We start from the raw sequence: 13,507 nt of genomic DNA, 5'->3' as shown, positions 1-13,507 counted from the left end.
CTACCGGAAGGGGTGAAACCGTACCTCATCCGGACGGATGGGCTCTCTATTGATGCAGACTGCCTGCTTTGGGGTAGCCGAGTGATAATTCCGCCGAACCTCCATGCAAAAATTGTCAGTGAACTTCACCATTCTCATCCAGGCATAGTCACCATGAAGGCTATTGCTTGAGCCCATGTTTGGACAGTGACGTTGAGTCCAATGCATACCTTTGTTACACTTGTCAAGCCCATGCCAAGACACTGCCACAGTCTCCATTGGCCATGTGATTGTGGCCATCAAACCATGGTCCAGAGGACACATCAACCATGCTGGTCCATTTCAAGGAAGGCTTTTCCTTCTCGTAGTTGATGCCCACTCCAAATGGATTGAAGCTCTCGTGGTGCCATCGTCATCCTATGCTGTAACAATTGAAGCTTGACGTACCATGTTCGTGCAACATGGTATTGCAAACTCCATCGTATCAGATAATGGATAATCATTTACGAGTTCAAACTTTCAGAACTTTTGTAAAATGAATGGCATTAAGCATCACACATCTTCCCCCTACAAACCTGCCAGTAATGGCCAAGCCGAACGTGCTGTTCAGATCAAGAATGGTCTCAGCCGCTTCAGGGAAGGCTCCATTCACTCTCGTCTAGCTCGTGTGTTGCTCAACTACAGCACCAGACCACATCAAACCACCAGTCGCTCACCTGCCAAGCTTCCGATGGGTATGCCTGGAGTTGGCTTAATGGTTAGGGTGGTGGGCTTGGGATCCGAAGATCCTGAGTTCAAATCCCACTCGGATGTTGAATTAATACCAGGTGGGGTTGACTCTGCCTGTCATCCTTCCGAGGTCAGCAAAATGAGTACCAGCTTGCTGGTATCCTATGTCGGAGTGGCGACCCGTCCAGGATTTTGGCGAATAGCCAAGGAGACTGCTTAGGCAGCACCAACGCTCTGCACAGAGTATGGTCCCAATGGATGGATGGATGATGGGTCGTGAATTAACAACACGGTTATCATGAGTGCACCCGGACATAACGGTCCAGGTGGAGAATAACAAGTATCAACAGAAACGTAACCACGACCAAAAGTCTGTATCCCGCAACTTCCACATCAATGATCCTGCGTACGTGTCGAACTCGGGATGTGGAACCAAGCGGTTATCCGGCATCATAATGGATAACATGGGTGAAATGATGTTTCTTGTGAAGTTGTGTGATGGTCGATCAGTTGATGCCTGCGTTAACCAACTCAGGTGAGGTTATGGGGAGCCAAACATTGAAGCGCCTCAAGTGCGTTGGTCACCCACTCCTGTGTTAACGCCACCTGCGTTTGGACCTGAGGTGTTTCCTCATGAAAGCTTTTCACCCATCGATGGACCTGAACTCCTTCCCGACTCCTTATTGAGAAAGCTACAGCAGTCACAAGCAAGGACAGTCCTCCACGAACATTTAGATTCTTAGATCAGCTCGTGTCTGTAAACCTCCTCAGCGTCTTGGTTTGTGACATAAAAAAGGGGGGGCGGGATGTATCAGTAGTTAATGATAATGTATACATATATGGGTGCACCGGGGCGTGGTTAAGCAGAGTCACGTGACCCGCCCAAATTCCGATGATGTGCCGTGCTGTTCCCTGGTCTGAATTAAACCTGTTGTTCCCACTTCAGAGCCTTCGTCCCTGTCCACTGAGAACATGACATTCACTTCGTCTTTCCTCCATACACCGTCATCTGGAATTTTTTTTTTTTTTACCATAAACCGTGTTGCGCATCTTTGTAGTTCATGTTAATGAAGAATCAAAAATATTTAATGTTAGCTGTTAAAATAGTGATGAAAAATGTCCCGAGAAATTTTACAGAACAATCAGTCACAATTAATTGTGAATCGGATGTCAAGTATATTTTGCTGTATTACTTCGAACGGGTTGTAATTTCTCCTTCTCATCGCTTTCATCGATAAGCTGACGTTTCCATCGAAACCAGAATAAAAAAAAAATTCTACAAACACCTCATATAAATACGTCTGTCAATATTTTCTTTAGCATTTGAAAAAAAAAGGGGAAAAAAACGACGGAAGCCAAATAAAGGAGGTTTCTTGCTTCAATCCGAACGTTTATGTCATTTATTTCGTCAAAATATTCTCTTCCTTTTTCCCTTCCAATTGTTTTTGCGTGCGTGTGTGACGATATGTGGTCGTCGATTGGGGGTTCACCACAAAAATAAAAACAACAACAACAACAACACCGAAGCCAAGGGGGAAAAAAAAAGGAACTGAGGAGAAAAAAAAAAAAAAAGAGGATGCAAAGCCCGGCTCAACGTTTCTTCATTCGAATTGCAAATACTTCCCTTTTTTCGCGTTCTCTCTCATACTTCATCGGTGCCCACCGTTTCACCAGGTATTATTTTTTGTCCGATGAAACCTGTCTAATTAAATAAACAATACGTTCAATGCGCGGACCTTCTGTGAGGGGGAGTCGAGGTGGGTTTGGGGAGAAGGTGGAGTGTGGGGGGGGGGGAGGGGGAGTGATCGTCTTTCAAGAAATATTCCTTCATTCCCATCGGCTAATAATGAGCGACGGGAGAGGTCAGGAGCAGCGATGCGAGCTTCTGAACCCGTCTGCCATTGGCTTTTAATAGTCATTTCAATACTGAGGTGGAGTGTTGGCATGGGGGTGCTGCATCGTCGAGCACACCCTCCTCTGCAGATATTATGACGTCGGTTTTCATTGTGTGTCAACTGGATGCTCGTCAAAGGGTCCCATGCGGTATCGTTTACAGGAATATATTTACAAGCGAGTCGTAGTCGAGGGACCACGAATTTACCTGCTATTACCAGGTCTAAACAGGTGTGTGTGTGTGTGTGTGTGTGTGTGTGTGTGTGTGTGTGTGTGTGTGTGTGTGTGTGTGTGTGTGTGTGTGTGTGTGTGTGTGTGTGTGTGTGTGTGTGTGTGTGTGTGTGTGTGTGTGTGTACAGGTGGAGATAGGCGAGTTATCACCGGCACCGTGAGCAAAATTCCAAATTCCTGTCCTGACTGACTGGTCGGAAGGCAATGGCAAACTACCAAGTGTGCCAATCTCTCTCTATCGAGTGCAGCCTGTGGCTGCTGGTTGCATCATTGGTTGGGACGTGGCTATGCCGCTGATGCAGTGTCCCCCTTACCAGTACACTGGTACTCATTTTGCCGACCTCGGAAGGATGACAGGCTGAGTCAACCCCACCTGATATTAATTCAGCGGCCGACAGGGCTTTAACTCAGGACCCCAGGATCCCAAGCCACCACCCTAACCACTGAGCCAACACCAGGCTTAGTATTCCAATAAATTGCTGCTTCCGAAGCACCGACGCTCTGAGACAGAGTACTTCATGTATGGTTTGCTTATCCACGATTCAGGAGGCTTGGCCCCACCATGGTACTTCGCCTGGTGTTGGCTCAGTGGTTAGAGTGGCGGCTTGGGATCCTAGGGTCCTGAGTTAAAGCCATGTTGGCCGCTGAATTAATACCAGATGGGGTTGACTCAGCCTGTCATCCTTCCGAGGTCGGCGAAATGAGTACCAGTTCCAGTGTGTGTACCGGTAGAGGGGCACTGCATCAGCGACACAGTCATGCTTCAAGAAATGATAGCTACACTGGCAGCTAAGCTGCCATACGACCACCACCACCATGGTACTCCATTGTACTGCGTTTCATCCTGTGACGAAGTTTGTCAAACAAATAATAAACTGATAAATGTTTAAATATGTCTGAAAGGCTTGTTTGACTGGTTGATCATCTTAAGACCTCGCTTAGTGCCTAATCGGGGCACATGGATGTTGTTAGTCTACCTGTATGCAAGTGACTCATTGGGTAAATATGGCCGAGTAGTTCTGGCGTTTATCATGATGGTTTTGGTGCGGGTGGAGGTGGGTATTGAGACATCAAGGAAGAATGGGAAACAATTTGATAACAGATATCTTGGGAGCAGTTTTTCAGGAGTCTGTGTTCATTATTTTCTTTCAAAATGGTGAACAAAATATGCAAAAGATCTATGAATCATGATTGCCCACCAGGTATAATTGAACAGATGATAACTGAATGATTTTTTTGTTGTTGTTTTTTTAACGACTAAAAGGCTGATTGGTCATTCCAAGTGGTTGATAAACAGTGAGAGCCTGGTATTTTTCATTGAATGGTGGAGAAGCCAAGTTTTCTGGAGAAAGACATCATCTCACACTTTGGTGCTCTCTTCTCAAGCATTTTATTATATGCAGTGGATATATATATATATCTTCTTCTTCTTCTTCTTCTTTCGGCTGCTCTCGTTAGGGGTCGCCACAGCAGATCATCAATATGATCCGTATAGTGATTTGGCACATGTTTTTTTTATACCGGATGCCCTTCCTGACGCAACCCTGGTCACCTCTTGCGACACAGGGATATATATATATATATATATATATATATATATATATATATATATATATATATATATATATATATATATATTTTAAGCCTGGTGTTGACTTTGTGGTTAGGGTGGCGGCTTGGGGTCCTAGGGTCCTGAGTTCAAGCCCCGTTGGGCCGCTGAATTAATACACCAGGAGGTTGACTCAGCCTGTCATCCTTCCAAGGTCGGCAAAATGAGCACCAGTGTACTGGTAAGGGGGACACTGCATCAGCGGCATAGCCACGTCCCAACCAATAATGCAACCAGCAGCCACAGGCTGCACGAGAGAGAGAGAGAGATAGAGACAGAGACAGAGACAGAGACAGAGACAGAGACAGAGACAGAGACAGAGACAGAGACAGAGACAGAGACAGAGACAGAGAGAGAGACAGAGAGAGAGAGAGAGAGATAGAGACAGAGACAGAGACAGAGACAGAGACAGAGACAGAGACAGAGACAGAGACAGAGACAGAGACAGAGACAGAGACAGAGGAAAAAAAAAATGCCTCGCTTAGATGACCACAGTAGGTTTGATGTAGACATGGTCATAATTCTAACAAATGGCACTTGTACATTCCACTGTTAGGACTTGATTTCATGAAGGCAACTGCAATGAGAAAAAAAAGTCAAGAAATGCATTTGGTAGAGCGCATACCTCCGCCAGGCTGAACAGTTTACATTTTGTATCCCACTGATAGGCTGGATTTGAATCCGGCTGGATTTGAACCAAAATCGAATCGGCTTGTTCTTGTCACCGAACCAACTCGTCCACCACATTTTGTCTTGACTCATCCACAACTTTTTGAAATATCGTGCGATTATAATATACGGTATATTGTTTTTTGTCCCATCTCTCAATGGTGAAGAATCACTTCAAAAATTTTTTTTAAATTCTCGTATCCAGATCTAGATTCGGATCTTCACCAAAATCGAATCGATTTGTCCTTGTCGGACAACCCAACCTGTCCACCAAGTTTCATCCGAATCCTTCCACAACCTTTTGAGATATTCTGCTCGCAGACAAATAGACAGATAGGGGTGAAACATAACCTCCGTCCACCTTCACGGCAGAGATAATTACAAGGCTCAGGAAGTGTCCTGGTGCATGTGTGTGCATGCCTGGTTATAGGTCAAACCCTGACTCAGTCACAATCATGACTTACTCACAGTTTTCAACTTGGTTACAAAACCAATCTTCTTCAAATGACAACAGACCAGTCAGCCTTCTCCCCATTATAATCAGTGATGGACCCTTATTGTTGCCGACCTCGAGTATTTTCTCTTTTCCAACTCTCTAATCTCTCATGTTAAATTCAGTTTCCACCAGATGTACCACGGTTCCAACTTGGACATGTTGCTTCTTCTAACTGAAGAATGATGGATGCTCTAAATCTCAAACAAAAGGTCTCAAACAAAAGCTCTCGAGACATCTCTTGCAGGCCTTTGACACTGTTTTCCACCCAGGCTTGTTTTCCACACTGTGAGTCAATGGTTTCAGGGTACCCTTGTGGCATATGTCTAGTGTTGGCTTAACGGTTAGGGTGGCGGGCTTTGGATCCTCGGGTCCTGAGTTCAAATCCTGTTCAGCTGTTGAATCAATACCAGGTGGAGTTAACTCGGCCTGTCATCCTTCCGAGGTCGGTAAAATGAGTGCTCGCATGCTGGTATACTGTGTCGGAGTGGTGACCCATCCAGGATTGTGGCCAATAGCCAAAGAGACTGCTTAAGCAGCACCAGCGCTCTGCACAGAGTATGGTCCCAATCTCCTCCTTGTGGCATGGTTATCCAATCTGTGCTGCAAGTGCAAACAATTGGTTCCACTGGATGGTATTCTGTCTTCTGCTTTACCTCTCATCGCTGAAATTCTGCATGGCATTGTTTTTGGATCGATGTTATTCTTGGTCTGTATCAATGATCTCTCTGCTTTCCTTGAAAATACTCCATCCCATTTTGGTGATTACTCAGCCTTGTGCAAAATAGTACACCACATATGAGAGGCAAGCTGTGGTAACATTCCGGTCTCTAGATATGGAAAGAGTCCACATCCCCAGACCTGGAAAAAGTAAGTTACTGTTCAGCTAGCTACCTGGAACACTGTTTTCAAAGTATGAAGGTCTCAAACTCTCACTGTGCCTTTCCATAAAAAATGGTGGCTGAACCCCCCACCCCCTCGACTCCAAAACTCCACCTAACCTTTGGAAGAGGAACTACAGCTTATAGCCTTCACGATCAGCCATAACCTGTCTTGGACAGATCATATGTCAAAACTGGCCTCCAAGCAGAGACTTTGTTTTTTTTTTACACAAAAATGGCTGGTCATCACCTTGGTTGTCTCTGCGGACCAAGTCTGTTTTGAATGATGCACAACACATTGCATTCATTGTATAAGGACTATATCTGAAGTACCACGGAGTATAGCTCCCCACTTTGGACTGTTGCTTCAATCTTGCTTCACTGAAGATGGTTGACTTCAAGGCCTTTAGAAATATGAGCATTTCGTGACAGGATGTCGAGTCTGCTTCTTGCCTATCATAGGCAGATTGGTAGGCTCTGTTTTCTATCAGCCTATATACAAGCAAGACAAGTTCTTCATTTTGATTTTTATCGCCTTACTTCTAGCCTCTCTGGATACACCCTCTATTCTCTTCATTGCCGCACATTTTCAGAAACCCAAACTCTGTTACCTGTCTTTTTATATAAATAAGTCATAACTAAGTCTAGCTTTGATGCTCACTTTCATTCCTTTCTCACTTTCTATTATCTGTGGAACAGACTCTATTTGTCTGTTTTCTCCTATTCCCTCCAGACTTGCAAGCTTTGGTTAGTCACCACCTCCTGGTTTCTTCTATAGCCATTCCTGACCTCTTGTACTCTCTACCACCCCCTTCTCATATACTTTGTGCATATGACTTTTTTTTTTGTTCACCTGTTCCTCTTTGCCCCCCCCCCCCTGTCAGTTTGTCAATATGCCACCCTTTGTTGTTTTGCTCCTCCATGAGCCTCAACTACTGCACTATTTTAACAAGCTCGAATAAGCTAAGATCCTCGTCCTCTTAATGATGACATCATAAAAACGAATATGACGTCATTGTGATGTATCAGGTTTGCGAAAAATTATCTGTGCTAATGCCTGGCTTGATTCCCACAAACAAAATTCAAACGGCTTGCCTAATTTCAGAGATAATGGTATAGGCGATTTCCATTAGCGGCGATATTATGACGTCAACTTTTTTCTTGGAAGAATTTCCAAAATCGGAGATGGTTACTGCCTGCACGTGGGCTTTCTGCATATACATGGCAAGTTTCACGAAGATCCCATGAAAACTCTGGGTTGTGAAACAAAAAATGTCCAAAAATAGGAATTACGTCATAAAAATTGATATGACGTCATTGTGATGTGTCATATGTGTGGTAATTAATCTCTGCTTATGCCCTGTTCGATTCCCGCAAACAGAATTCAAAAAGCTTGCCTAGTTTCAGAGATAATTTTTTAGGCGATTTCCATTAGCGGAGATATTTTGACGTCATAACTTTTTTTCTAGGAGGAATTTTCAAAATTGGAGATGGTTACTGTCTGCGCAGGGTATTATTACATATATTTGCCAAGTTTCAGGAAGTTTCGATGAAAACTGTAGGCTGTGAAACAAAAAAGTCCACAAGAACAACAACGTGAGTAAGACTTAGAGATCCTCCATGAGGATCTAAAAAGTAAAAATCGTCAAGAGGCAAAGTTTGGTGGACTGTCACGTTCACCCTCTTGCACAAATTAAGAGACAAATGCTGTTTGTTGTCAAGGGAAAAATGACTGTTGCCCATTCTATTAAATATGACAATGACTTGCGAAGTTACAGTTTATTTTATCCATCTTTGAATTCTAATAAATGTGGGTGTTTGTGAGGCCATTTTGATTGAGTTTGTTCTAAAATACCATAAGGAAATAACACTTGAAGAGCTGAAGGGAATTGTTTTTTCTCCTTTACCTAAACATGTTTTTTGCATTCCCTTTCATCCTTAGGCCTCCGAGTGATCCGGTGACGACACAACACCAAAGTATTGCAAAAAAGGCATTTTGACTCATAACTGCATATATACTGGTTGACATGCCAAACTCTGTGCTGGCTTCCTACTTTGTAGCAACCTATATTTTGATGGTCTTCTCTGCAAAGCCAACAGGAAGCTTTGCATTGGTGTTCCAAGCAGCGGCACACGTCAAGAATGTGGGGATTGCTCATTTAGCAAAGCGTGGTGTGGAATCGGGAACTAGAGTCAAGCTGCTGCATCAAGCAATACCGGAAAGACGAAATAAGTATTTGGATGATCAACGTAGAGAGGAATTGTCAAGAATAATTTGGGGCACAAATATTGGACATTTCTGGGGTATGAGGAAGAGTCGCCATCTTCAACCCTCAGATATCCCGGAGCTCTCAAATGCTCCTAAATTGCGGGATGCTGGACAGAAGAGCACAGAAGGCGACAGGAGGATTCAGGCCATCATTGTGCCAACTGACATTCCCAACAACCTTGAAAATAATCAGAACAAGAACAGCTACCACATAAGTGACCGTCACAACTGGAGAAACAACACTAGTCTGAGTAATAACGCAACCTCTACAAGTGTCGTTACGGCTGGGATTTTGAGCACGTCGCATTTCACAGACAACCCTGTTTTGTATATTCTCCTTCCTTTTGTACTTTTCAACAAATGTGCTTTTGGCTGTCAATTAAAGATTGATGTGCTCTGTGGCCTTGCCCAGCGACCAACACCAGTCCTTTTAGCTATGGCATTTCAGTTTGTCATCGCACCGATGTATGGTTTTGCCCTCTCTCGGGTGCTGAACTTCACAACTGACCTTTCACTTGGTCTTATCGTGGCATGTTCTTGTCCAGGAGGGGGTGGAGGATACCTGTACAGCCTTCTGCTTGATGGTGACGTTACTCTAGCTATTGCGATGACCCTTGTGTCAACGGCAGCTGCAATGGCTGCGATGCCTGCCTCATCAGCTTTCTACAAATGGCTCCTGGGTGCACAAAACTCGCTGCACATACCATTCTTGAAAATATTCGCCACACTGCTCTTCATCCTCCTACCCGTTTCACTTGGCGTTTTGATAAAACATCGCTGTCCCAACACTGCCATGGCTCTTTTGGATGTCATCCGCCCAATCAGCGTGATCATCTTAGCTGGTGGCGTGTACCTTGCCACTCACGTGGCCATCAACATTCTTCCAGGCTGTGATAGCCGTATCTTCATTGCAGCGGTACTCGTGCCTTTCTCGGGCTTGTTGCTTGGGTTTGTAGGGTCAAGACTTGTGGGATTGCACCAGGGTGCGGCACGTTCAGTTGCCATAGAATGTGGTGTACAAAACAGCTTCCTTGCATTAGCAGTGTTACAACTGTCATTCGAGCAGGACCAGGCTGACCGTGCATCCTGTGCACCTTTTGCTGTGGCACTCTGCACCGTTGGTGAAATGTGGCTCTTACTTGGCGCTTACATCTTGCATGGGCGACTGTGCAAGCGAAAGGCTGGGCTTTAGCTTCCTTGGTAATGCACTTGTTATTCTATGCGACGATTTGTCTATACATCTTAAAACAATTCGCTTTTCAGGATGCATAAGACTATTCTTCTTATTATTGGTATTATTTGAAATTATCCATGGCAGATCATTTGCCTGGGGGTAAACCTCACCTCAGCTAGCCTGCATTTTCTTCAGGTTCTTCGTAGTGGTGTTAAGTGAAAAAAGATTTGCACTTTTTCATACTACATTATTTTTTTATTTTGAAATACACAGGCAACACTTCACAGAAGATTGATGTTTTTTTATTTTTTTTAATTGCTTATGAAGTATTTATTTATTTTTGATTTTATGCTTTCATTACTGTTTGGTGAATTTTTTACAGTTTGTTTCCTGTGACCTAAATGAGACACGATGACTTTTTGTCGTCTTGAGTTTTTATTTCTATTTTTGCAATGGTAAAGGAGCTGCCAGAGTCTGCAGTCGTCACTAAGGTGGAAACGAGGAATTTGCTGGTTGATGGAAAGCATTTTGTCATGTCAAGAAATATAATTTTATAGATACATGCATATTCACTGAGCATGACTGTAGTAGATGTCAAGGCATCGAATTATAAACATCTCCAGCAGTCGTGGCAACATAAGGTTAGCATGGTTTACTGAATCCATTTCTATTGTCTGCACTGGAATATGAAATCTTCGTGTTGGGTTTGTAAAATGGTATACTTGCTGAATGCTTATAACACGAATATTTAAAGCCTTCTGCAGTATATTCACAAAAATGCACTTATCAGCACAATGCTACCATGTAATGCTGCACTGTCCAGTAGCAATGTTCTGATTTCATATGAATTGGTGTTTATCCTCATCTGTTTGGGAGGGATCAACCAAGATAACATTAAACCAATGTTGTGCGTTTCTAAAAGCTGTAATAAATTCTCCTTAGCTGCAGCACATTGTTTCTCCAATTTATCGCCATGACCTTTTTGACTTTCCAACGGAAAGTCCTCTCACCTCATATTGATTTCAAGAAAGTTCACTGGATAAGAAGCCTCTAGTTTTGTACACACGGATGCATAAATCTTCCAAACTCAACATTCTATGTTAATGAATGACAAAACAAATTCAGGGGAACAAAATATATTCCAAACATGCAGGTGTTTCACGAGATGGTCATTTTAAATTGAACCAATATCTGAGTGGTGTTCACCTCCATAAGGTCTGTCATGAATCACAAAGGGAATTGCAAGTAGCTGCTGAGATGTTGCAATGGTTTAAAGAAAAATATAAGGAAAAGAGTGAAGAAAAATTAGAACGGCATTCAATAGAGCCCACACCTCCACCAGGCTGAACAGTTTACGTTTTGTATCCCATTGATAGGCCGGATCTGCATCCGGACCTCAACAAAAATCTAATCGGCTTGTTCTTGTCACCTACCCAACTCATCCACCAAGTTTTGTTATAACTCGTCCATAACTGTTTGATGTATCGTGCTGTTTTCTGTATCGTTTTTTGGCCCGATCTCTCAATGGTGAAGAATCACTGAAATTACATAACATAACCTTTGACCTCTTCACACAAAAATCTAATCAGCTCATATTTACATCATTATACATATTTGTACCAGTTTGATTTAGATCCTGATAGCTGTTCTCCAAGTATAACATATTTTTAAACCTGACATGACCTCTGACCTTTGACCTCTTGATTCCAAAATCTAATCAGTTCTTTTTTTTGCATCATAATATATACCGATGCCAAGTTTGGTCAAAATACCATCACTGGCTCACAAGTTAGCATGGTAACAGAATTTTCTACCAAACGGGACATTTCACCTCTTGACCCCATAATCTAATCAGTTTATCTTTACATCATTATAAATACCTTTTTTTTTTCTTTATTAACCATTTGAACTTTTGTAATCAAATTTTCAACAAAGCTCTATTATGAGAATATGGAGAAGACGAATGAACGATTATCTCAAAAGGTCAAAAGTCAGCATGACATAAAATCATAAATTTTCATACAATTGACCTGAAATTGTAATTATCATTTCAGCTTTTGTCATCAAATTTTCAACAAAGTTTTATTATGAAAATATGGAGAAGACAAATTAATAATTCAGTCAAAAGGTCAAAGGTACCATGTATCATACAGAAGAAGAAGTCCGAATACAAAACGAACAGGCTTTGCATTTTCAGATGCTTTCTGGTTATTTTTTTTTCTTAACATGAGCATGCCCTCACTGATGGTCTAATCGCATATCTGCAAACTCAATTCAGTAATGTGTAGCCAAGCATCTCCATGAGCGAAGTCGGGTGCCAGATCATTTGTGTGCTTTGGACACGTTTTTCGCTGATTTATAGTTTTACAATAATCACTCCAAACATGTTTTACACACACAGTAGACTGCTCCATGGCGGGGAGAAGAGAAAATTTAGCTGAAAACAATTTTTTTTCATCGTTTATTTCAATTTCGTTTTCCACTCCCAGTTTCCGGTCTTACTCGTAAATCGTCTTCGGTTCCGACTACATCCCTGGATGACCTATTGGTCGCCTCGTGGTGATTCCATGACATCACTTCGACTGACCAATCGCAGATACAGTAGTCTAAAAACAGACGTAGAAAACTCGTCGTATGACCGAATTCAACTGAGTACTTCAGGTCGCCTGCGGGCGACCTAATGAGGGGGCCTGGTACGACCATTCCGAGTTGGTTTAAACCGTTCCGCTGTTCGGATGAGCTAGCGCAACCAAAGGGAACCCGAACTAGGGAGCGTCTGTCCTGGGGGGCCCAGCGACAAAGTTGTCTGACAGTGCTCCTTTTGTACTCAGGGGACCCCTTACTAGCATTCTGCGTTGGTTTTAGCCGTTCCGCTGTTCGATTGAGCTAGCGTGATTTTCGCAGCATCTAATTAGCGTCTGTCACTGGTATTCCAGCGGCGAAATTGTCTGTCATTGTTTATACCGTGTTACAAGCTATACGAATAATATCAGAAACCAACTTGGGGCCATTCCGCTGCCAGGTTGAGCTAGCGCCGACTATGCGATATGGATATTGACCAAAGAATGTCAACCCAGCAGCAGTGTCCCGGCAGACGCAGAGTTCTGAGGTGAGAATATCATCTGGCATCTTACCATGAGGATGGCAATTGTTCCCCTCTTCAGTTGAGCTAAGCCTCGCAGGCTCCCAGTCTATATGTACGAATCCGGAGGGGTGACTTGGCTCTGCTATTGAGCTGGGAGCAGGGAGAATGTAAGAAGTGTGGGAGCAAGTGAAAGAGGACACAACAATATATGACAAAAAGAGATGTGAAAAATATTGCAGTATGCACAAGTACCATAATATTTCACCCAGTATGAATTTGTTGGAAGATTGAATCCGTTTCTTTTTCAAATCATTTGGTCTGGCAAATAATGGCCTATTCTTTTCAAGAATGTGTCAGGCCAGTCATTGTGTGCCAATACAGCCAGGCATTGTGTTCCAGCAGCATACTGTGTGATGTGATACCCCCCATGTGAAGCACCAGGATGATAGTTCTTATTTCGTTGGAAAATATAATTCAGAATGGACAACTGTAAAC

General features: G+C 43.1%; 1 protein-coding gene across 4 annotated transcripts; it reads left to right on the top strand.

Moving 5' to 3' along the window:
• Positions 1–2,224: 2,224 nt before the first annotated feature.
• Positions 2,225–10,874, top strand: LOC147021680 (sodium/bile acid cotransporter 5-like). Of its 4 annotated transcripts, none has more exons than XM_085891913.1 (2): positions 2,225–2,382; positions 8,427–10,874. In XM_085891913.1, the coding sequence occupies exon 2, from the start codon at positions 8,512–8,514 to the stop codon at positions 9,943–9,945; it is 1,434 nt and encodes a 477-aa protein (XP_085748039.1). In that variant the 5' UTR covers positions 2,225–2,382; positions 8,427–8,511; the 3' UTR covers positions 9,946–10,874. The 4 variants fall into 4 exon arrangements, with proteins under 4 accessions (XP_085748039.1, XP_085748041.1, XP_085748042.1 ...); XM_085891915.1 differs by lacking the exon at positions 2,225–2,382 and adding an exon at positions 2,441–2,465; XM_085891916.1 differs by lacking the exon at positions 2,225–2,382 and adding an exon at positions 2,512–2,639.
• Positions 10,875–13,507: the final 2,633 nt, after the last annotated feature.

Source organism: Eptatretus burgeri, chromosome 8 (assembly GCF_056783735.1).
Source record: "Eptatretus burgeri isolate ZD-2024b chromosome 8, Ebu_testis_v1, whole genome shotgun sequence".
Lineage (NCBI taxonomy): Eukaryota > Metazoa > Chordata > Myxini > Myxiniformes > Myxinidae > Eptatretus > Eptatretus burgeri.
This window is presented reverse-complemented; position numbering and strand designations above follow the sequence as displayed.